The sequence below is a fragment of the Ornithorhynchus anatinus genome, chromosome 1, assembly GCF_004115215.2.
Source record: "Ornithorhynchus anatinus isolate Pmale09 chromosome 1, mOrnAna1.pri.v4, whole genome shotgun sequence".
In the NCBI taxonomy this organism is placed as follows: domain Eukaryota; kingdom Metazoa; phylum Chordata; class Mammalia; order Monotremata; family Ornithorhynchidae; genus Ornithorhynchus; species Ornithorhynchus anatinus.
Window position 1 is genome coordinate 30,191,465 of NC_041728.1, and position 22,117 is coordinate 30,213,581.

Below are 22,117 nucleotides of genomic sequence, written 5' to 3' on the forward strand. Positions count from 1 at the left end.
TCCCCGCCGTCGCCCGGACCGTCAGGGCGGGAGGAGGGGCGTCCCCTCCCCGTCCCCCGGTTCCCCGTCGGGTAGAAGGAAGCGGGGATCGCCGGGGTTCGCGGCCGCACGGGCCGCCCGAGGGACCGAGGCGAGGGCAGCCGACGGACCCCCGCTGCCGCGCGGCGGGCCGAGACGGAGCGTCTGACTTGGAAAGAGAAGAGTCCGGTCCCTGGGTAAAAAACAGACGCAGCGTGGCCCGGTGGAAAGAGCCCAGGCCGGAGAGTCAGAGGACCCGGGTTCTAATCGCGGCTGCGCTGCTTACCTGCCGGGTGACCTTAGGCAAGTCACTTCACTTCTCTCTGGGCCTCAGTTCCCGCAGCTGCAGAAGGGGGATGCGATACCTGGTATCGCTCCTGCTTCGACTGCTCCGAGCCCCATGTGAGACCTGCTCATCTAGTATCCACCCCAGCGGTCAGTACAGTGCCACTACGATAAACTCTCTCCACCACACCTCACCTCACTCATCCACTGCAGGCTCTCCTCCGTCTCACGGCCGACCCCTCTCCCACCTCCGGCCCCAGGCCTGGAAGTCCCTCCCCCTCCGTGTGCTCCAGACCCCCCCCCCCCGCTCTCTCCCCTTTCAAAAGATGATTCGAGGCCCCTCTCCTCCAAGAAGCCCTCCCCGATTAAGCCCTCCTTCCCTCCCCTCCCACTCCCTTCTGCGTCGCTCCCTTCATTCGTCCCCCCTCCCCCCCCCCACCCCCGCCAGCCCCCCGCCGCCTATCTCCGTTTCCCCTGATTCATTCCTTTCTGTGAATGTCCGTCTCCCCCTCTGGACTGTAAACCCGTTGCGGGCAGGGATCGTGTCTGTCATATTGTCGTGTTGTGCTCTTCCCGAGCGCTCGGTACAGTGCTCCGCGCACAGTCAGCGCTCAGTAGATACCGTTAGACTGACCGATTTTATTTCCGTTAATGTCCGTCTCCCTCTCTGGACTGTGAACTCGCGGTCAGGGAACGTGCCTGCTCTGTTGTTTAGATTGTACTCTCCCAAGCGCTTAGTACAGTGGTCCGCACACAGTAAACGCTCAGTAAATACGGTTGGACCGACCGACTGATTTTATTCCTATTCACGGCCGTCTCCCTCTCTAGACTCTAAGCTCGTTGTGGGCAGGGAAGGCGAAGGTCACGGCCCCCCGACCCCGGCGGGGCGAGTCACTCGACGCCTCCGGGCCTCGGTCCCCTCATCTGGAAAACGGGGCTGAAGCCCGGGAGCCCCACGCGGGACGGGGACCGGGTTCCCGCCCCGTTATCTTGTCGCTGGGACGACGCTTGGAAGGGGGCCCGGCCCACGGAAAGCGCACGGCGGAAGCAGCGTGGCTCGGTGGAAAGAGCCCGGGCTTCGGAGGCGGAGGTCATGAGTTCGGCTCCCGGCCCTGCCACTCGTCAGCTGTGGGACCGTGGGCGAGTCACTTCACTTCTCGGGGCCTCAGTGACCTCATCTGTAAAATGGGGATGAAGACCGTGAGCCCCACGGGGGACAGGCTGGTTCCCCTGTGTCCCCCCCAGCGCTCAGAACAGTGCTCGGCACATAGTAATCGCTTCACAAATACCAACAGTATTATAGCAGACACCATGACTACTGGCGCCTGCTCTCCCAAGCGCTCAGCACAGTGCCGAGCGCTCGATGAATACGGTCCGACCGTGCAGTCCCCAGGCCCCGTCGGAGGCCGTTGGGACTACAAGTCCCGGCGGGCCTTGCGGCGGCGCCTGCGCAGTCCGCCCCGGCCGGACTACAACTCCCGGCGGGCAGCGCGGCGGCGGCCGCGGCCCCCGAGGCCCGAGGAGGAGCCCTGGCGCCTGCGCGGTCCGCCCCGCCCGCGGCCGGACTACAGCTCCCGGCAGGCAGTGCGGCGGCGCCTGCGCAGTCCGCCCCGGCCGCACTACAACTCCCGGCGGGCAGCGCCGCGGCCTCCGAGGCCCGAGGAGGAGCCCTGGCGCCTGCGCGGTCCGCCCCGCCCGCGGCCGGACTACAACTCCCGGCAGGCAGCGCGCCGAGGCCCGAGGAGGAGGAGGAGGAGGAGGAGGAGCCCGGGCCTCGGCCTCCCTGCCTTTCCAGGCCCGCTGAGTATCCGGGGTCGGGCGGGGGCCTCGGAAGTGCCCGGGCAGGCCACCGGGGCCGGGCTCAGGACCGCCGGCACCAGCTGCAAGAAACCCCCCAGGACCCGCACCAGCTGCAAGAACCGCCCCCCCCCCCCAGGACCCGCACCAGCTGCAAGAAACTCCCCCAGGCCCCGCACCGGCTGCAAGAAAGCCCCAGGCCCCCGCACCGGCTGCAAGGTTCCTCCAGGCCCCGCACCGGCTGCGAGAAAGCCCCGGGCCCTGCCCCCGCTGCAGGATCCCCCAGGATCCGCAGGAACCTCCGAGCCGAGCGGGAAGCGGCAGGAGGTGCAGGGGTTAGGTGGAGGATGCGCCCCTCGGTCTCCGGCTTCCGGGGTCTCCCCTCCCGCCGCCGGAGCTGATCCCGCAGCTTCCAGCCCGGTGGTGGTGTCGGGGTGGTCGTGCGCCATGCCCTGGGCGGGCGGTCCGGCCTCGTCGGAGGAGCTGGAGAAGCTGCACGACATCTTCCGCGGCCTCCACGATGAGCTGCGCCAGGCGCCCGAGCGGCTGCGGGCCTGCGCCGGAGGAGGTCAGGGGGCACCCGGGGCCTCCCCTCCCTCCCTCCCTCCCTCCCTCCCTCTCTCCCTCCCTCCGTTACGCGCTTTCTGTGTGCCAGACGCTGTACTAAACCCGGGGGGGGGGGGGATGCAGCCCGGCCGGGACCCCGTCCCCCATTTTGCAGATGAGGGAACCGGCCGAGCGAAGCCACTTGCCCGGGGTCACGAAGCGGACGAGTGGGGGAGGCGGGATTAGAACCCGGGACCTTCGCGGTTCCTTCTTTTGCGTGGGTTAGGGTGGTGGAGACAGGGCTCCGCGATCTCCTCTTGGCCCTCTCGATTGCTCTGTTGTTCTTTCCCAAGCGCTTAGCACAGTGCTCTGCACCCCGCAAGGCCTGCTTGGAGAAGCAGCGTGGCTCAGTGGAAAGAGCCCGGGCTTTGGAGTCAGGGCTCATGAGTTCGAATCCCCGCTCTGCCACTTGTCGGCTGTGGGACCGTGGGCGAGTCGCTTCACTTCTCTGGGCCTCGGTTCCCTCGTCTGTAAAATGGGGATGAAGACTGTGAGCCCCACGTGGGACGACCTGATCCCCCTCTGTCTACCCCGGCGCTTAGAACGGTGCTCGGCACATAGTAAGCGCTTAACAGATACCAACATTATTATTATTATTACGATCGAATGAATCCTGCAGTTTGAGCTGCCTCGGGCTCGCAGGCAACGGGCTGTTTTCACTTCCCCCCCCCAGACGGCTTCTCCGCCCTCGCCCCGTTTTGCCCCAAACCTTGCAGAGCCGAAAGAGGAAACGCCGCAACTCGTGCTGCCCTTTTTTGGTTTAAACCCGATGACAGACGAGCTTTGCCGTGATCAGATCCCCTCACCGGATCCTATTTTAGACTCTGGGGACTTTATCTCGACGCCTCGCATCCAAGGGCTCCGTACTTTGGGGGCGGATTGGCAGGCGGCCAGTGTCTTCTCCATGAGCCCCGGGCCGGTCAGTTATATTAATGTCGCTGTCCCCCGTGGGCGGGGATGGTGTCTGTCGTATTGTCGTATCGTCCTCTCCCAAGCGCTTAGTACGGTGCCCCGCACGCCGTAAGCGCTCGGTAAATGGGATCGGATGAGCGGGGTCGCGGATTTGGGCCGGTTTAGCGGGTAGGGGAGGCCAGGGCGGGAAATTCTGACCTCTCAGTTCCTCACGTAGTCGTACTAATAGTAACGGCATTAAACGCTCCCTATGTGCCGGGCACCGTTCGAAGCTCTGGGGTGCGTAGAGCGTAACGAGGCTGGCCCACGTGGGGCTCGCCGTCTTACTCCCCGTTTTCCAGATGAGGTAACTGAGGCACAGAGAAGCGAAGTGACCGGCCCAGAGTCACGCAGCCGACAGGTGGCGGAGCCGGGGTTAGAACCCACGACCCCTGACTCCCGAGCCCGGGCTCTTTCCAGTGATCCACACCGCTTTTCGGTTATATGCGTTAAGCGCTCTGCTGGTGAGCCGACTACTGGGCGAGGATCGTCTCCACCTGTTGCCGAATTGTCCGTTCCAAGCGCTTAGTCCAGCGCTCTGCACGTAGTAAGCGCTCGACAGATACTACTGAATGAATAAAAAGCGCTGGGGTAGAGGCAGGATCGTCCCACGTGGGGCTCACGGTCTTCATCCCCGTTTTACAGATGAGGTCGCGGAGGCCCAGAGGAGCGGCGGAGCCGGGATCGGAACCCGCGTCCTCCGACTCTCGAACCCGGGCTCTTGCCACTGGTTCAAGCCGCTTCACCCGTCCACCCGACTGCGGGGCCGGGCTGCAAGGCGCCCAACGCTGTGCCCCTCGGGGAAGAGAGAGAGCGTGGCTCTCTTACGGCACGGCCTCGCGGGAGGGGCCTGGGTTCTAATCCCAGCGCTTCCCCCTGCTTGCCGGGTGACTGCGGGTCAGTCGCTTCCGTCGTCTGCGAGACGGGGATTTAGTATCTGTGCCCCCCCTTTGGCTTCGGCCCCACGTCGGGTCTGATTTTCGCCTGTCTCTCCCAGCGCTTCGTACGGTCTCGGCACGTAGAAGGTGCCCGAGAGATACCCCGATCGTTAGGCCGTGTGTCGGCTCGTGCGCCGCCTCTCACCCGTGCCCCGCGCCCCGCCCCCGAGGGAAGCGGAGGTCCTGAGCTCTCCCCGGCCTCCCCCACCCCCCAGAAAATGCCAAAGAGAAGCAGACGAGACCCAACGGACTCAGTTCCTGTTGCACTTTGACCCAGCAGGCTGAGCGTTCCCATCTCCTTCCCTTGACTCCGGCGTCTCTGATTTCCTAAGTTTGCGCGCGCTCCGGTTGTATCATTTTTCTCTTTGAACTGCGCTTTATGCCGGGCTCGGATATTTGGCGGGGGGGGGGGAGATCCCCCGGGGACCACGTGGCGACGGGCCCCGGGGCCTCCCGTCTCCCGCTGGCGGCGGCGACTTTTCCCCGCGCAAAGTGGGGGCGGGTGGGGGGGGGCGGAGCGTCAGTTTGCGGGAGACCGACGTTACGGGGCGGGGAGCCCTCGCCGAATCCTACCCGAGCCGTGGCCAAAATCCGCCCTCTCCCCGAACCGCCGCCTGCTCGTCTGGAGAAGCAGCGGGGCTCGGCGGAAAGAGCCCGGCCTTAGGAGTCAGAGGGCGTGGGTGCGAAGCCCGGCTCCGCCGCCTGTCAGCCGGGTGACGGCGGGCGAGTCGCCTCGCTTCTCGGCGCCTCGGTTCCCTCATCTGGAAAACGGGGAGTTAGACCGTGAGCCTCCCGTGGGACGACCCCGTGACCCCGTATCTCCCCCGGCGCTTAGCACAGCGCTCGGCCCATAGTAAGCGCGTAACAGATACCGACGTCATCATTCCTGTCGTCTACCCCGGCGCTTAATCCGGCGTCTGACACGGAGTACGTGCCTCACGAATACCCTGATTATTATCACGGATCCAGTCGCTTATCCTCGCCCGCCTCGGTGACTCTCTGTCGGCCTCCCTTCTCTCCCCGCCCCGTCCCCACTTGGCTGTCTTGCGCGGGTCATTTTTCTACAAAAACGTTCGGGACCCGTCACCGCGCTCCTCAGAGCGCTCCGGGGGGTTGCTCGCCCGCCTCCGCGTCGAAGAGAAACTCCTCGCCGTCGGCTTTAAGGCGGTCCACCACCTCGCCCGCTCCTCCGTCACCTCTCTAAAACTTTCCGCGACCCAGCCCGCACGCTTGGCTCCTCTTACCTCGACCCTCTCACTCCGCCTCCATCTCGTCCACGTCCCGTCCTCGGATCCGACAGACGATTACCCTCCCCCCGGCTTCCGAGCCTGACCGGAGGCCCGTCTCCTCCGAGAAGACTCCCCCGACTGCGCCCTCCTTCCCTCTCCTCCCCCTCCCCGACTTGCTCCCTTTATTCATCCCCGCCCTCCCGGCCGCACGGCGCTTAGGTCCGTATCTGCCGTTCGTGTATTTTTATTAACGTCCGTCTCCGCCCCCAGACTCCGTCGGGGGCGGGGAACGTGTCCGTTCTCTCGTTGCGTTTTACTCTCCCAAGTGCTTCGAACGGTGCTCTGCACACAGTAAAAGCTCGGTAATCGTCAACCCGTCTAACCGACGCTGTTATATTGTACTCTGCCAAGGGCTTAGTACAGTGCTCCGCACACGGCAAGTCTTTAAATGCAGCCGTCAACCTGTCTGACCGGTATATCCTTCTCTCCCGAGTGCTCAGTCCGGCGCTCTGTACACGGGAGGCGCTCGATACGTACCACCGATCGATTCGCCGACGGAGGTTTTGCTCTTGAAACCCTTTCCCACGACTGACGTGATGATGACGATGATGATGATGATGGTATCTGTTAAGCGCTTACTGTGTGCAGCGTGGCTCGGTGGAAAGGGCCCGGGCTCGGGAGTCGGGGGTCATGGGTTCGAATCCCGGCTCTGCCGCCCGGCAGCTGTGGGACTGTGGGCGGGTCACTGCTCTGTGCCTCAGTTCCCTCATCTGTAAAATGGGGATTAACCGCGAGCCTCACGTGGGACGACCCCACGACCCCGTTATCTCCCCCGGCGCTTAGAAGGGTGCTCTGCACGTAGTAAGCGCTTAGCAGATACCCACGCTATTATGTGCCAGGCGCCGTCCCGGGTGCGGAAGCGCTGCGGCCCGGCCCCCGCCCGGGACGGCGGGTAGCCGGAGGTGGCAGGGAGGACCGGGTCTCGGGTCCGGGGGGCTCGGGGTCTCTGTGGGAGCGAGGTGACGGAGCGGCCGGTGACGGAGGATTGGATCGGGCGGGCGGCCCCGGGGCCCACGCCCAGGCCGGGGTAGCCCCGAGGGTGGCTCTGGGGCCTGAGGTTCGACGGTAAGACCCTCTGTTGGGTTCCTGGCCTCGGGGGCGAACCGGACGGAGTTTCGAAGTCTGGTGTCTTCCCGCGACGGTGACGAGGACGGTCCCCGCCGTGGCGGGCGGGCCTCGGCCCAGTCCGGGAGCCTCCGGGACCGAGAGCCCGCGGGGAGGAATCGACCGCGGGGCCGGCGGTCGGCGCGGCCTCCCCGTCCCGTCCTTGCTTGGCCCGTCTCCTCCGGGGCGGTTGGGCTCAGGGAGCGAGGAGGCGGGCCGGCGACCCCGAGGGAGAGCCCAAGCCGAGGCGCCGGACTCGCCTCGGCGGCCGCTCGCGTTGGCTGTTTCCGGGCTTCTCGCCGAACGGGACCCCGAACCGACCGCCCGGAACCCGCCGACGGCCCTGGGCCCCGGGGGGCGTTCGCCTACCCCCGGCTGCTTCGCCCACCCCTCCGCGGTCGGCCGTCTCTTGGACTCTGGGGATTTTTCACGGTTAAAAAAAAAAAAAAAAAAAAAAAGGAGCACACCGAGAGCTCCGAGACGGTAGGTCCGTCTGGACGGGGAATCGTTGCCCGAAGAGACCTTGGGGATCGTGGAAGGACGAGTGTTAAGGGAAAAAGCGGCGTGGCCTAGCGGGTGGAGCACGGCCCTGGGAGTCAGAAGGACGTGGGTCCTGAGACCGGTTTTGCCGTGTGATCTTGGGCAAGTCACTCGACTCCTCTGAGCCTCGGTCACCTCGTCTGGAAAACGGGGGCCGAACGCGGCGAGCCCCGTGTGGGACAGGGACGGCGTCCGACCCGATGGGCCTGTATCTAGCCGAGCATTCGGTACGGCGTCTGGAACGTGGCGCTTACCAAATACCACGAAAAGAATCGAAGACGCTTATTGGCGATAGGTTCCTCGGGGGCTCCCGGAGAAGCGGGTCAGATCAGATCAGATCTAGGAGAAATTAATTAGGAGAGGTGTTTCGTGACCAGTCCTCCACTTCCTAGGTCACGCCTTCGTTTCGGCCCGTAGCGGTCGTGAATATTTCTCCTTATTTGTGTTTCCTTCCTTTTTGCCTCCTCGTCCGGCTCTCTCCTCTCTCTCACTCTTTCACCTATGTGTATTTGGCAGGTGGAGTCCTCCGGCCTCCCCCCCCTTAGACTGTAGGCTTTTGGAGGGCAGAGACTACTTTTATCGTAGGTTGTGGAGCCACGCAAAATAATAATACTGATGTTGGTATCTGTTAAGCGCTCACTATGCGCCGAGCACCGTTCTAAGCGCTGGGGGGCGAGACGGGGTCGTCGGGTCGTCCCACGCGAGGCTCGCGGTTAATCCCCATTTTACAGATGAGGGAACCGAGGCCCAGAGCAGCGAAGTGACTCGCCCACAGTCACGCGCAGCCGACGAGCGGCAGAGCCGGGAGTCGAACCCGCGACCTCCGACTCCCAAGCCCGGGCCCTTCCCACTGAGCCGCGCTGCTTCCCGAAAGACACTGTCGGCGCCTTTGCCGACCGGTCCGTCGGGGGTTTTTATCAAGCCTCTCCCGGAGGTGCGGAGCACTGTACCGAGGACCCGGAAGAGAAGTAAAAGACAGGGTCCCCGCCCTCAGAGAGCTCTGGATCCCGGGTGGCACGGGACGCTGATATTCACTCGTTCGTCTTTATCGGGCGCTTACCGCGTGCGGAGCGCTGCACTCGTATATACCGAGCACAGAGAACGGGGCCAGATGAATAATCGGTAAGGGTGGCACGACACCGGCTGGCAGTTGGATTCATTCATTACTTATTGAGCGCTTACTGTGTGCCGAGCACCGTACTGAGCGCTTGGGACGGACGATTCGGCGACGGAGGGACCATCCCTGCCCAGTGACGGGCTCACGGTCTGATCGGGGGAGACGGACGGACAGAAACAAGACAACGTCATCACGGTAAATAGAATCCAGGGGACGGACGCCTCGTTAACAACAGTCGGGGCTCGTCCGCTCTGTTCTGTTGCTATATCGTACTCTCCCGGATTCATTCCGTCGTATTTATTGAGCGTTTACAGTGGGCGGGGCGCCCTTGGGCGAGTCCGGTACAACAGTCCCGGCCCAAAACGAACTGAGGGGCCGGAGAACGCTTAGTGCGGCGCTCTGCCCACGGTAAGCGCTCAACTTTGATTTCTTCGACGGGGCGGGGCGGGCTTCCCGAAGGGAAGTGGACTTTGAAAAAGGGAAGGGCTCCGGTCAGGCGGATTGAAGGCGGGGGGGAGCTCCGGGCCGAGGGGAAAGCGAGAGCGGGGGGCCGGGGGCGGGAGAGCGCGAGAGCCGGGCCCGGTCGGGACGTCGGCCCCGGGGGTGGAGGTGGAGAGCGTTAGGGTGGAAGCGGGCGAAACCCGGCCGGGCATCCGGGCGCGACGGATCGGCCGTGGGAGGCGGCGGAGTGGCCGGACGTAGGCCGAGCGCCGTTTCCGAAGGCGACCTGGGCCGCGGGATGTAGAACTCCCAGCTCCGCCCCTCGGGCGAGCCACTTCTCTTCTCTGCCTCAGCGACCTCATCTGTAAAATGGGGACGAAGACCGGGCGCCCCACGTGGGCCCCCCCGATTAGCTCCTGTCCGTCCCGGCGCTTTAAAGCGTGCTCGACGCGGAGCGGGCGCTCGATAAGTACCGCCGTATCTACCCCGGTGCTTCGAACGGGGCCCGGCACGTAGTAAGCGCTCGGAAAGTACCGTAATTCTTCTTAGAGCAGATTGCAGCGTGGCTCAGCGGAAAGAGCCCGGGCTCCGGAGTCAGAGGTCATGAGTCCGAATCCCAGCGCTGCCGCTCGTCAGCTGTGGGACCGTGGGCGAGTCGCTTCACTCCTCCGGGCCTCAGTTCCCTCATCTGTGAAATGGGGATGAAGACCGTGAGCCCCACGTGGGACGACCCGATTCCCCTGTGTCCACCCCGGCGCTTAGAACAGGGCCGGGCACGTAGTAAGCGCTTAACAGATCCCCACGTTGTTGTTGTTGTTGTTGTTACTGAAGCGGGGCAAAGCCGGAGCCCGGGAGGCCGGGACACCGGGCCGGAGGGGAGACGAGGTGAGTTGGAAGCGGAGCGGAGGCCGCTCGGGCGGAGAGGAAGGAGGAGGTTTTCGGAGACGGGGCGGAGGAAGAAGCAGCGGGGAGCCGCGGTTGGAGGAGTAGAAGAGGAGGTGGAGGGGACACCGGGGATTTAAGCTCTCCGGGGGAGGGAAGGGGACGCGGTGACCGTCGGGACGGGGAAATCGGGAGGAGGCCAGGGTGGGCGGGGCGATGGAGACGTTCAGTTTCGGATACCGGTCTAGAAGTCGGCGGGCGGTAGCTATTCGGCGCCGTCCCGAGCGCCGGGGAGAGCGCGGTACGACGGAGTCGGTAGACCGGAGCCCCGCACCCCGAGGAGCCTCGAGGTCTAGTGGCGGAGGCGGGCCCGATGACCCTCTGTCTACCCCGGCGCTTGGAACGGTGCCCTGCACGCCGTGAGCGCCGAACAGATACCGACGTCGTCGTTACCGATTCCGGAACGGGGGAGCGGGGCCGGGATCGGTCTTCGGATATCATCGTAATATCTTATCGTATCTTAGGAATCCTTTTCTTCTTCTCGACGCCTTGCGACCCGGGTCTCGGGACCCGGTGGGCAGATCCGCGGGCGAGTTGCGTTTCCTCGGTGAGACCCGCGTCGGTCACAGTAACGTCCGCCTCCCCCGTTCTAGACTCTGAGCTCGTCGCGGGCGGGGAGCGTGGCTGTCCGCGGTCGCGTGGCCCTCTCCCGAGCGCCTGGTACAGTCCTCTGCCGACGGCGAGCGCTCGGTAAATAGGACCGGGCGGATGGGCCCGGCTCCCGGAAGCGGCAGGTCCGGCGCTGTGCCACACTGGGGCCCCGGGAGCAGGCAGACGGCAGCCGGCAGCGGCACGGATTCGGGGCGGACTCACCCGGCCGACATCAGTCGCGATAACAGCGATAACGTTGGTATTTGTTAAGCGCTTACTGCGTGCAGAGCACCGTTCTAAGCGCTGGGGGAGATGGAGTGAGGCGGTCCCACGTGAGGCTCACGGTCTTCATCCCCATTTTCCAGACGAGGGAACTGAGGCCCGGAGAAGCGAAGCGACTTGCCCGCAGTCACCCAGCTGACGAGGGGCAGAGTCGGGACCGAAGGGGCCGGTGCCACCCGGGACGGCGAGAGGCGCCGGCTTCCCGTCGCGGACGGCGGATTGCCCGGAGGCGGGCACGTGGCCACGGGCGTTAACCGCTCCCCGGAGACCGGCTCGCCTCACGCCTCCTCCGAGAGGCCTTCCCTGACTGAGCCCCCCCTTTCCTCTTCTCCCGCTCCCCTCCGCGTCGCCCTGACTTCCTCCCTCTATTCATCCCCCCCCCCCCCCCCCCCCCCCCGCCCCCGGCACCGTGGCACTTGCCATGGGGAAGCGGCGTGGCTCAGTGGAAAAGAGCCCGGGCTTCGGAGTCAGAGGTCGCGAGTTCGACTCCCGGCTCTGCCGCTCGTCGGCTGCGTGACCGTGGGCGAGTCACTTCGCTTCTCTGGGCCTCGGTTCCCTCGTCTGTAAAATGGAGATGAACCGCGAGCCTCGCGTGGGACGACCCGACGACCCCGTCTCTCCCCCAGCGCTTAGAACGCTTAGAACGGTGCTCGGCGCATAGTGAGCGCTTGACAGATACCAACGTTATCGCTTGCGTACCTCCCTGAAATTTACCTATTCATTTATTAATAACGATAATGATGATCATGGTATTTAAACGCTTCCCCCGTTTAGACTGTGAGCCCGTCGTCGGGCAGGGATCGTCTCTCCCTGTTGCCGAATCGTCCTCTCCAGGCGCTCGGCACGTAGTAGGCGCTCGATAAATACGACTGAGTGAACGGAGCGCCTACCGGGCGTCAGGAACTGTACCGGGCACCGTACCGAGCGCCGGGGCGGACACCGGCCGATCGGGTTGGACTCGGTCCCCCCGTCCCAAGTGGGGCTCACGGTCTCGATCCCCACTCGACGGGTGAGGGAACCGAGGCGTAGAGAAACGAGGCGACTTGCTCGAGGTCACACGGCGGACGAGAGGCAGAGCCGGGATCAGAACCCGTGACCTATTGACTCCCCGCCCCGTGCTCTATCCGCCACGCCACTGGGGTAGATAGGAGATCATCAGGGTCATCCACGGTCCCTGTCCTCGGAGTAGGAAGGGGACTGGGCGTCGTAGCCCCATTTTACGGATGCGCAAACGGAGGCGAAGGGATGTGTGACTTGCCCGAAGTAGGCGAGTGGCAGAGCTGGGATTAGAACCCAGGTCCTTCCTTTCCGCTGGGGTCGCGGGGGGCGTCGGGGAGGCGGTCGGCTGGGTGGAGGAGCCCGTTCCCCAGACCGGGCCGGCCGCCGCCGCCGCCCCGAAATGGCCCCTCGGAGCCGGGAAGGGCCGCTTATTTCTTGCGGCGACTTAGACGAGTTGTTTACCTCGGTCCTCGGCGGGCACAAGTGGTTCTCCTTCAGACCCAGATGCCAGAAATAGATGTCCGTGTCTCTCCTCCTTCCGGGAGGTGAGAAATCTTTCTCGCCTCGGTTTGCCCACGGTCCCTCACGCCCCCGGCTCCTCCCTGTCACCCCGGGGGCCCGGGAGGGAATGAAAGCGGCTCTTTGAGCAACCCCGCGTAACCCGCGACCTGTATTTTTTCCACCCGTCCCGGGGGCGCCGTCAAGCCCCGCCCGCCCAGATCTCGCGTCCCCGGTCTCCTCTGGCAGCGGCGTGGAAAACCGATATCCCCCACTGATGCCCGCCGGTCGGAGGATCGCGGCCCTCCGTTGGGGCGGCCCCGAGCTAAAACGAGGAGCCGGGGGCGCTCCGGGCGGGCCCGCCCTGACCCCGTCGCGGGGGCCGGACTCCCGAAATGGATTCCTATCCCGCTTTTGGGAAGTCCGGCCGGGACGGAAGCCGCATCCCGTCACGGCGAGGGACACGCCCGCTCGGCCCCCGGTTGAAAAGGCAGAGTATTTACCTTAGTGTAAAAGCAGCCCGGTTTAGCGGATGGAGCACGGGCCCGGGAGCCGGAAGGACCCGGGTGCCGATCCCGGCTCCGGCCGCTTTTCCGCTGTGCGACCTCGGGCGGGTCACGTCGCTTCTCTGGGCCTCGATTCCCTCATCTGGAAAACGGGGATTGAGATCGCGAGCGCCACGTGGGACGGGGACTGCGTCCGACCCCATTTGCTCGTGTCCGCCCCAGCGCTTAGGACGGTCCCTGGCACGTAGTAAGCGCTGAACGAATGACGTCGTTATCGTCGTCATCGCTGATAATGACCTAAATCGGGGAAATGATCATTTTTGTGTGTTCGCGGCAACGCGTAACTGAAAAGTTGGGAAACCGTTGGTCCGTCGTGAGCCGGGGGGCGGGGGGTGCCGCGTTCAGCCCCCGGGGTGGAACCGCTGGCCGGCTAGAACGGAGATAGGGGGTCTGGATATGGAGCTCTAAGCGGGGGGGGGGGATACGGATAATAATAACAATAACAACGTTGGTGTTTGTTAAGCGCTTACCGTGTGCAGAGCGCCGTTCTAAACGCCGGGGCCCTTCCGGGGTCGTCGGGTTGTCCCGCGTGAGGCTCACGGTCAATCCCCATTTTCCAGATGAGGTCCCCGAGGCCCGGGGAAGCGAAGTGACCCGCCCACGGTCACACAGCCGACGAGTGGCAGAGCCGGGAGTCGAACTCGCGACCCCCGACTCCCGAGCCCGGGCCCTTCCCGCCGAGCCCCGCAACCGCCGCCCCGGTGGATTTCCGACGCAGCCGCCGGGACTTGAGTGAGAGAGAATCCCAGGCGGAAGAGATTCCCCATCGCCCCACCCGACGCCGCCGATCATTTTTTATAATCCTCTCCCTAGTCACACCTCGACGAATCCAGCTCTAGTTTCTTTGAAGACGCAGAGGGAGGTGAAATGGGTGGACCCCGAGGTCTGCTGGCAGAGGTTGGAGGCTGTTTATCCTCCAGGGAGCGGAGAATTCGCGTGTACAGGTGGGGACAGGGAAGGCAGGCGGGTGTCCGCGAAGAAGGGCGTTTCGGGGCGAGGTATCGAAGGCCTTTTCCCAAGCTCTTTTCCGGGGATCCGTCGGCCTTTTCCCACGCGAATCGCGCCTGCCGCTCTCTCTCCCTTACAGAAGAGAGGAAGAAGCTGATCAGAGACTTCGACGAGAGGCAGCGGGAAGCAGACGAAACGGTGAGAGGGAGCGGGGGCCCAGGACCGGCAGGGGCGCCCCCCCCCCCCCGCGGCCCCGCCCCGGAGCCAGGAGGAGTCCCTTGACCCGGACGACCCCAGGCTTCCCCGCGGTAGCGACTGTCTCGACTGATTCGCCCTGGAGACGCAGACGGGGAGAAGGCTGGGGGAGTGAAGCCCCCTCCTCGGTCGTCGGGGCTCGCGAATAGCGTTCTCGCGCTCGGACCCCAGATGACAAACAACCGTAATGGCATTTGTCAAGCGCTCGCTCTGTGCCGAGCACCGTTCTAAGCGCTGGGGTGGAGGCAGGGTCATCGGGTTGTCCCACGTGGGGCTCGCGCTGTGGGCGAGTCGCTTCACTTCTCTGCAGCGTGGCTCAGTGGGAAGAGCCCGGGCTTTGGGGTCAGGGCTCATGAGTTCGAATCCCAGCTCTGCCACCTGTCGGCTGTGTGACCGTGGGCGAGTCGCTTCACTTCTCTGGGCCTCGGTTCCCTCGTCTGTAAAATGGGGATGAAGACCGTGAGCCCCACGTGGGACGACCTGATTCCCCTATGTCTACCCCGGCGCTTAGAACGGTGCTCGGCACATAGTAAGCGCTTAAGAGATACCAACATTATTATTACATTATTATTCTCTGGGCCTCAGTTCCCTCATCTGTAAAACGGGGATGAAGACCGTGAGCCCCACGTGGGACGACCCGATTCCCCCGTGTCTCCCCCGGCCCTTAGAACGGTGCTCTGCACGGAGTAAGCGCTTAACAGATACCGACATTATTATTAGTCCCCGTTTTACAGCTGAGGTAGCTGAGGCCCAGGGAAGTCAAGCGACCCGCTCAGAGTCACACCGCCGCCAAGCGGCAGAGCCGGGATTCGAACCCACGATCTCCGACTCCCGAGCCCGGGCTCTTTCCACTGAGCCACGCCGCTTCCCGGAGGAGCGCCTCCGCTTTCCCGCGCCGGTGGGGAAGAGCGGGAGCGGGCCGGGTCCCTCACCCCGTCTCCGTCCTCGGCAGCTGGCGGAGATGGAGGAGGAGCTCCGCGGGGCCCCGCTGTCCTTCCGCAACTCCATGATGACCAAGCTGCGGGCCTACAAGAGGGACCTGGCCAAGCTCCAGCGGGAGATGAGGGACGCGCCTCTGGCCTCCGGGGCCCGGCGGGACGCCAAGCACGGGGACTTCACGCCGGAAAACGAGCAGGCGGTGAGTGGCGGGGCGTCGGGACGCCTCGGGCGCGGCGGGGGCCGGGCCCGGGAGGCGGGAGGACCGGGCTTCTCGTCCCGGCCCCGCCGCCCGTCTGCCGGGTGGCCTCGGACGCCTCCCTTCGCCTCTCCGGGCCTCGGTCCCCCCGTCCGTCAGATGGGGGTGAAGACCGAGAGCCCCGTGGGGGACGGGCACCGCCCGACCCGATGAGCTCGTATCTGCTCTCGCGCTCGGTGCGGTGTCCGGCCCAGACGAGGCGCTTGACGACTGTTTAGTTAAAAAAAAAAAAAGAAGAAGGGGCGGGGGTGCCCTTCCGATGCCCCGGGGGTAGGGCGGGTTCCGAGTAGTTGGCCGAAAGACGTGGCTCCGATCCAGCGACCCGGGGAAACAGACTTGGGGTTTCTGCCCAGGAGGGTCGGCCCCGAGGGAGCCCGGATCTCTCCTCCGGGCCGTCCCATCCGGACCGGCTGGCGGCAGCGCGTGTCGGATGGGGCCGGGGGGGACCCGTGGGCTTCGGGGAATGTCCTTCCCTCGGGGCCGCTCTCTGCGGGTCGGATGTGCCGTCCCGGCCGGGGCGCGCCCGGCGTGGCGTGGCTTTCCCGGAGCGTCCGGGACGCCGCCGCCGCCGCCGCGCCGGGGACAAGCCGCCGCGGTTCGGCGGAAGGGGTCGGGGGTCCCGGGGCTCGCCGGACCGCGGGGGGACCTCGTCGTCCACTGGCGGGGGGCCGCCGAGCGCGGGCGACCCTTTCCGTGATAAAGCCGGGCGGACCGCGGCGGGGGCTCGGCGGCGTGGGTTAGGCGATCCGTGGAGCGCCCATTGCGGGCGGGGCTCCGGAGTGACCCCGGCGGTTATCCGGAGCTCCCGGTCCCGTTTCGGGCCCCGACTCCTCTCCCGCCCGCCCCGTCGCGGGCCGAGCGGGCGTTCCCCCCCACGCTCACGAACGCGCGCCCCACACGAGGCGCCTGTCGACGTGGGCGGGCCGGGGGGTGGGTAAAGAGCGGAACCGCCCGACGACTTTAACGCTTCAGGAATTCTGCCCTTTCTCCGTAAACTCCGTCTCCCTCCCTCCCGCAACCCCCCCGCCCCCCGCGAAATGCCAACCTGCCGGGCTTTGGGCCAGCGGACGGGGCCCGGGGGCACGTCGGCCCGGCCCGGCCCGGCCCGGCCCGGCCCAGATAATCTCTGCCGCCGGCTCTGACCCGCGGGAGCCCTTCCCGGACTTGAATCGCCCGAGCGCTGAATACGGAGCTCTTTCCCAAGCGCCTAGTTACCTCGCCCCGCGCACGGTAAGCGCCAGCCTGGGCTTGGGAGTCAGAGGTCACGGGTTCGACTCCCCAGCTCTGCCACTCGTCAGCTGTGGCACTGTGGGCGAGTCACTTCGCTTCTCTGGGCCTCAGTGACCTCATCTGGAAAATGGGGATCGACCGTGAGCCTCACGTGGGACGACCCGATTGTCCCGTATCTCCCCCAGCGCCTAGAACGGTGCTCCGCACGTAGTAAGCGCTCGATAAACGCCAACGTGACTAATAAGTAGGATCGATCGAAGCGACGCAGCCGGGAAGCAGTCCTGCCTTTAGCCCACCGCTCGCCTCCAAATGCCGGCCGCTTAGCCGGCGCAGAGTCTCGGACGGTGTCCGACCCGACCGACTACATCCACCCTAGCGCTTAGCGCGGCGCCTGGCACCCGGTAAGCGCTAAACAAGCGCTCCGGGTACGATGATGATTATCGTGCTAAAGGGGTACGGACCCGAGTGCCTAGACGACGCCAAAGGGAGAGCGACTAGAGGAGAAGCCCCGCTTCCTCCTCCTCCTCCTCCTCCTCCTCCTCCTCCTCCTCCTCTCCGCTGCTCTCGCCGGCGGTTCCCGGGCCGGACCTCGAACGGGCGCCTGCCCCGCGCCCGCCGGGGGGCGAGGGTCGCGAGAGGAGCGGACCCCCGCCCCGGCTCACGGCCGGCGGCTCTCCCTCCTCCTCCAGACGCGGTCGCAGGCCCGGCGGGCCTTGCTTCTCCAGGGCACGGACAGCCTCGACCGGGCCAGCCGGAGCATCGAACGCTCGCACCGCATCGCCGCCGAGACGGACCGGGTCGGCTCGGACATCATCGAGGAGCTGGGGGACCAGCGGGACCAGCTGGAGCGCACCAAGAGCAGGGTGAGCCGGGGGGCCGGGGTCATCCCGGGCGGGCGGGCGGGCGACCCTCGAGGGAGAGGGCTGCCCTCCAGAGTGCGGGCAGACCGCACGGGAGCGTCGCCGGTGGGAAGGGACTGGCCCCGAGCCGGAGCCCCGTTTCTCCTCCTACCGAAAGGGCCCCCCCGCCCGGAAGCCGAGACGGCGGCGATTCGGCCGCCTCCCGCCCTCCCTCCCTCCCGGCCGCCGCCGCTCTCTCCCTCTCCGAAGGTGGCGTCGGTCGCGGGGCTGGCCCGGGCCCAGGGCGCCGATTGCCCGCGGGGCCTCCTGGACGACAGTGACGACGTTTAAGCGCTCACCGTGCGCTTACCGCCGTACTAGGCGCCGGGGTGGGTACGAGCCAGTCGGGTCGGACACGGTCCCCGTCCCACGTGGGGCTCACCGTCTCGATCCCCGTTTTACAGACGAGGGGACCGAGGCCCGGAGAAGGGAAGCGACTCGCCCGGGGCCCCACCGCAGACGGGCGGCAGAGTCGGGATTAGAACCCCCGACCCCGTGGCTCTCGGACCCGTGCTCCGTCCACTCCGCCGTCGAAAGCGGGGTCAGGGATCCCTCCCGCCGGTGGTTTATTAGCTTCGAGGGTCCTTCTGATGGAGCCCTACCCCAGCCAGGAAGCGTCCTGATGATAAGAGCGATGGCATTTGTTGAGCGCTCACTATGTGCTAAGCGCCGGGGGGGGGGGGGGATACGAGGCCATCAGGTTGTCCCCCGTGGGGCTCACGGTCTCGGTCCCCATCTTCCAGACGAGGTAACGGAGGCCCAGAGAAGTGAAGCGGCTCGCCCAGAGTCTCACAGCCGACGCGTGGCCGAGCCGGGATCCGCACCCACGTCCCCCGCCTCCCAAGCCTCTGCTCTCTCTGCCGAGCCGCGCCGCCTCCCTAGGCCGGGCTTCCGTTAGATCGAGCTTAAAGGGACTGGGTACGGGCTTTTTTTAGCGGCGCCCGGTGAGCCCCTCCTGTGCGCCGAGCGCCGGGGTAGACGCCGATCGGGTCGGACCCCGTCCCTGTCCCGCGTGGGAATGAGAGAACCGGGGCACGGAGGAGTTGAGCGACTCGCCCGAGGTCACGCAGCAAGCGGTCGGCGGAGCCGGGATCGGCGTCCACGTCCCCCGACTCCCAGGCCCGTGCCCGTCCCCGGCGGGCCTCGCCGCCTCCGTACGGGGCCACTCGGTGGAAAGAGCGGGCCGGGGAGTCGGGTCGTGGGTTCGAATGCCGCTCCGCCGCCTGTCAGCTGCGGTGGGACTCGGGGCGAGTCGCTTGAACTTCTCTGGGCCTCAGCGACCTCGTCTGGAAAACGGGGATGAAGACGGCGAGCCCCACGTGGGCCCGCCTGATCACCTCGTATCCTCTCCGGCGCTTGGCACGTGGTAAGCGCTTAACGGATGCCACCGTCGTCGTCATCGTTATACGGCGAAGAGGGAACGGAAGGTATTTCTCGTATATCTTGCCTCCCGCCTCGACCCCGGACCCTTTCGACGGAAACGGCGGCCGGACGGCCCCGAGGGGAGGAGCGGGTCGGACCGGGAGGACCGGGGAGGGTGGGTTTCGGCGCGGAGGATCCCATTTCTTCCTCCCACGTCCCGCCAGCCGGTCCTCTCTGGAACGGGAACCCCCAGGGACCCGGCGTCTCCCGCCGCCCGAGAAACCTCCAGCGCCCGCCGGGGCCGGGGGACCGAGGGAGGCGAGAGGGAGGCGGCGGCTCAGTTGACGGGCGGGTCTGTCGAGGCCCCCGACCCACCGGGCGGACGGCCTCCCCCTGGAAGTCGAGGAACGAGGCGGGAGCTTGGCTTCCCCCTCCCCCAACCTCCGGGAATGGGAACGGATGCCTGGCTGGGGGACCGTTCCCGGCAGGGGAGCGGGATCCCGGGTGGGCCGGGGGCGGGCCGGTCGGCTAGAGTTGGTGATGACGCCGAGGACGCGGGTTCGACCCCCGTACGGGCCGCGAGCGCCCCCCCCCCCCCCCCGCCGCCGGGTCGGGATCGTCCCTCTCTGTTGTCGGATTGTACCGTCCAAGCGCTTAGTACGGCGCCCTGCACACGGGAAGCGCTCGACAAATAGGAGGAGGGAGAGGGCGGCGGATGCCGAGCTTCTCGAGGGCCCGGGGGCCCGGCCACGCCGCCCGGAGAGCCGCCCGCAGTCCGGGAGGAGGGAGCGGGCCGGGGGTCTCCCCGATCCCGCCGCTCTCCTCCGGGGCAGGGCTCCGAGGGCGTCTCCCGCCCGCGGCCGGGCGTCCCCGTCGCGTCTCGCCCCGCCGCGCCTGGCAGCCGGCACCGTGGGGTCACGTTTCCTCGCCCGAGTGGAGGGGCTGGAGATTGGGCTCGTGAAACCCCAGCTGGCGGCTACTCGGCTACTTCCTGGGATGTTCGGTGATCTACTTTGACGTCGGTCTCCCGGCTGCCGCGCCGTACTTCCCCAGGCGCTCGGTACGGGGCCCGGCGCCCGGGAAGCGCGCGGCCACCGTCGATCCGGGTCTCTGCCCACCCTCCTCCTCTGCCAGAGGGAAGCGAGGACGTCGCCGAGCGCCAGCCGCTCCCCGCTCATCAGACGGGCTTTACGGAAGCAGCGGGGCTCGGGGGAGAGAGCCCCGGCTGGGGAGTCGGAGGGCGTGGGTTCGGATCCCCGCCCCGCCGCTCGTCAGCTCTGTGCCTCAGTGACCGCATCTGGAAAATGGGGAGTAAGACCGTGAGCCCCTCTCCTTGTATCCCCCGGCGCTCAGAACAGTGCTTGGCACATAATAAGCGCTCAACAAGTGCCAGCGTTGTTATTATGACGATCGGATGCTATCGGTCCTTTTTTTATGGGACCCGGTGAGCGCTTATCGTGCGTCAGACGCCGCTCTAAGCGTTGGGGTGGAGAGAAGATAATTCCAGAAGACCCAGTCCGTGTCCCACGTCGCTTGCTGTGTGACCTTGGGCAAGTCACTTCTCTCGCCTCAGCTGTCGCGTCCCCCCTCCTACTTAAACCGTGAGTCCCGTGCGGGACGGGGGACGGCGTCCAACCCAATCAACTCCGATCCACCCCGGCGCTTAGGACGGTGCCTGGCACGGAGTGAGCGCTTCACAGGTACCGTTAAAAAGACACGGTGGGAGTCAGGATTAGAACTCGGGGCCCCCCGGCCGTCGAGCAGCTCCCCCAACTCGGTCTGCCCTTCCTCCCCGGGGCGCGGCGTCAGGTCGGGACGGCGCGTCCGGAGGACCGGGGGGGGGGGGGGGGGGGGGAAGGGGGTGACGCCTCTGTCTCTTCCCAGCTGGTGAACACGAGCGAAAACCTGAGCCGAAGTCGGAAGATCCTGCGATCCATGTCCAGACGGTGAGTCTGTCGGCGGACGTGCCCAAGGGCGAAACCGGCCGTCACCCCGGGCCCGGGGGAGGGGGGGGGGCGGGGGGTCTCTCTCCCGGAGATCCCCGAGGACGGCAGGTGGATTTTAAAAAAAAAAAAAAAAGATCCCGACGCGGGCCCTGCTAGAAAAGGTGTTTCACCCGCCCCGGCCGGTCGAACCGACGCCGCGGTCGCCCCGTCCCGGGCCTTCCGGGCGGGCAGCCGTCGCTCAGCGAGAACCCGCGGAGAGAGACAAAAATAGGACCCGGGCTGTACTCCCGGCTCCCCGGCGCGTCTGCTGTGCGACCTCGGGTCACCCCGCTCCCGTGCCTCCGTTCCCTCATCTCTAAAATGGGGGTTGAGACCGCGAGCCAGTCGATCGGGCCCGGGCCCGGGAGGCAGAGGTCTTGGGTTCCGATCCCGGCTCCGCGCGAGTCACGTGACTGTGCCTCGGCGACCTCGTCTGCAAAACGGGGATTAAGACCGTGAGCCCCGCGTGGCGCCGCCTGCCGGCGCTTAGGGCGGTGCTGGGCACACAGTAGGCGCGTCGCTGATTCCGTCACTATCATTTATCGGGCACGTACCGCGCGCAGAGCACTGTACTAAGCGCTTGGGGCGGTGGAAGGGACCCGTGTCCAACCCCGTTAGCGCTTCTCCACCTCGGTGCTTCGTACGGCGCCTGGCCCTTAGTAAGAGCTTAACGGACCGCGTAAGGGAAGGAGCCTGAAGGGGTTGACCCTCCTAAGCGTAAAAGAGGCAGAACGCTTTTCAGGGCGGGTCGGGGAAACCCGCCCGCCCGGGGAGCGAGAGGTGAGACCCGTTGGCCCGGGTCCGGCGGCAGAATCGACCGACCCGAGGCCGGGACGCAGGGTCTGGGAAGCGGGGCGGGCCCCTCCCCCGAAGCCCCCACCCGACCCCACCGTCTCCTCTCTCTCTAGAGTCGCAACGAACAAGCTGCTGCTTTCCGTGGTCATCCTCCTGGAGCTGGCCATCCTGGGAGGCCTGGTCTACTACAAGTTCATCCGCAAGCGCTGAGCCGGCCGCTCCGTCGATCGGATCGATCGCTCCTCCCGGGGAGGCGGGCCGGGGCCCCTCGCTCCCTCCCCCGAGGCTCCCGCCAGCGGCCGGGGCGCGGAGACCGACGCGCCGCCCCGCCGGACCGCGGCTCCCGGAGAGGCGGGTGCCCGCCCGCCCGGCGGCGCCGGTCTGATAGACCGAGGTGACGAACGCCGTATTCGCTCCCTGCTGAAATTTACAGCCTGTCTTAACCTGTGCCCGCCGGACTGAATAAAACCCTTTACGTAATCCG

The 22,117-nt window shown here is 66.2% G+C and overlaps 1 protein-coding gene across 2 annotated transcripts; it reads left to right on the forward strand.

The window, feature by feature from the left end:
* The first annotated feature begins 1,962 nt into the window (after window positions 1-1,962).
* VTI1B (vesicle transport through interaction with t-SNAREs 1B) lies at window positions 1,963-22,113 on the forward strand. 2 transcript variants are annotated; one of them, XM_029053485.2, is made up of 6 exons: window positions 1,963-2,668; window positions 14,052-14,110; window positions 15,120-15,305; window positions 17,282-17,455; window positions 20,738-20,799; window positions 21,747-22,113. In XM_029053485.2, the coding sequence occupies exons 1-6, from the start codon at window positions 2,548-2,550 to the stop codon at window positions 21,841-21,843; spliced, it is 699 nt and encodes a 232-aa protein (XP_028909318.1). In that variant the 5' UTR covers window positions 1,963-2,547; the 3' UTR covers window positions 21,844-22,113. The 2 variants fall into 2 exon arrangements, with proteins under 2 accessions (XP_028909318.1, XP_028909393.1); XM_029053560.1 differs by lacking the exon at window positions 1,963-2,668 and adding an exon at window positions 13,787-13,908.
* The last annotated feature ends 4 nt before the right edge of the window (window positions 22,114-22,117 follow it).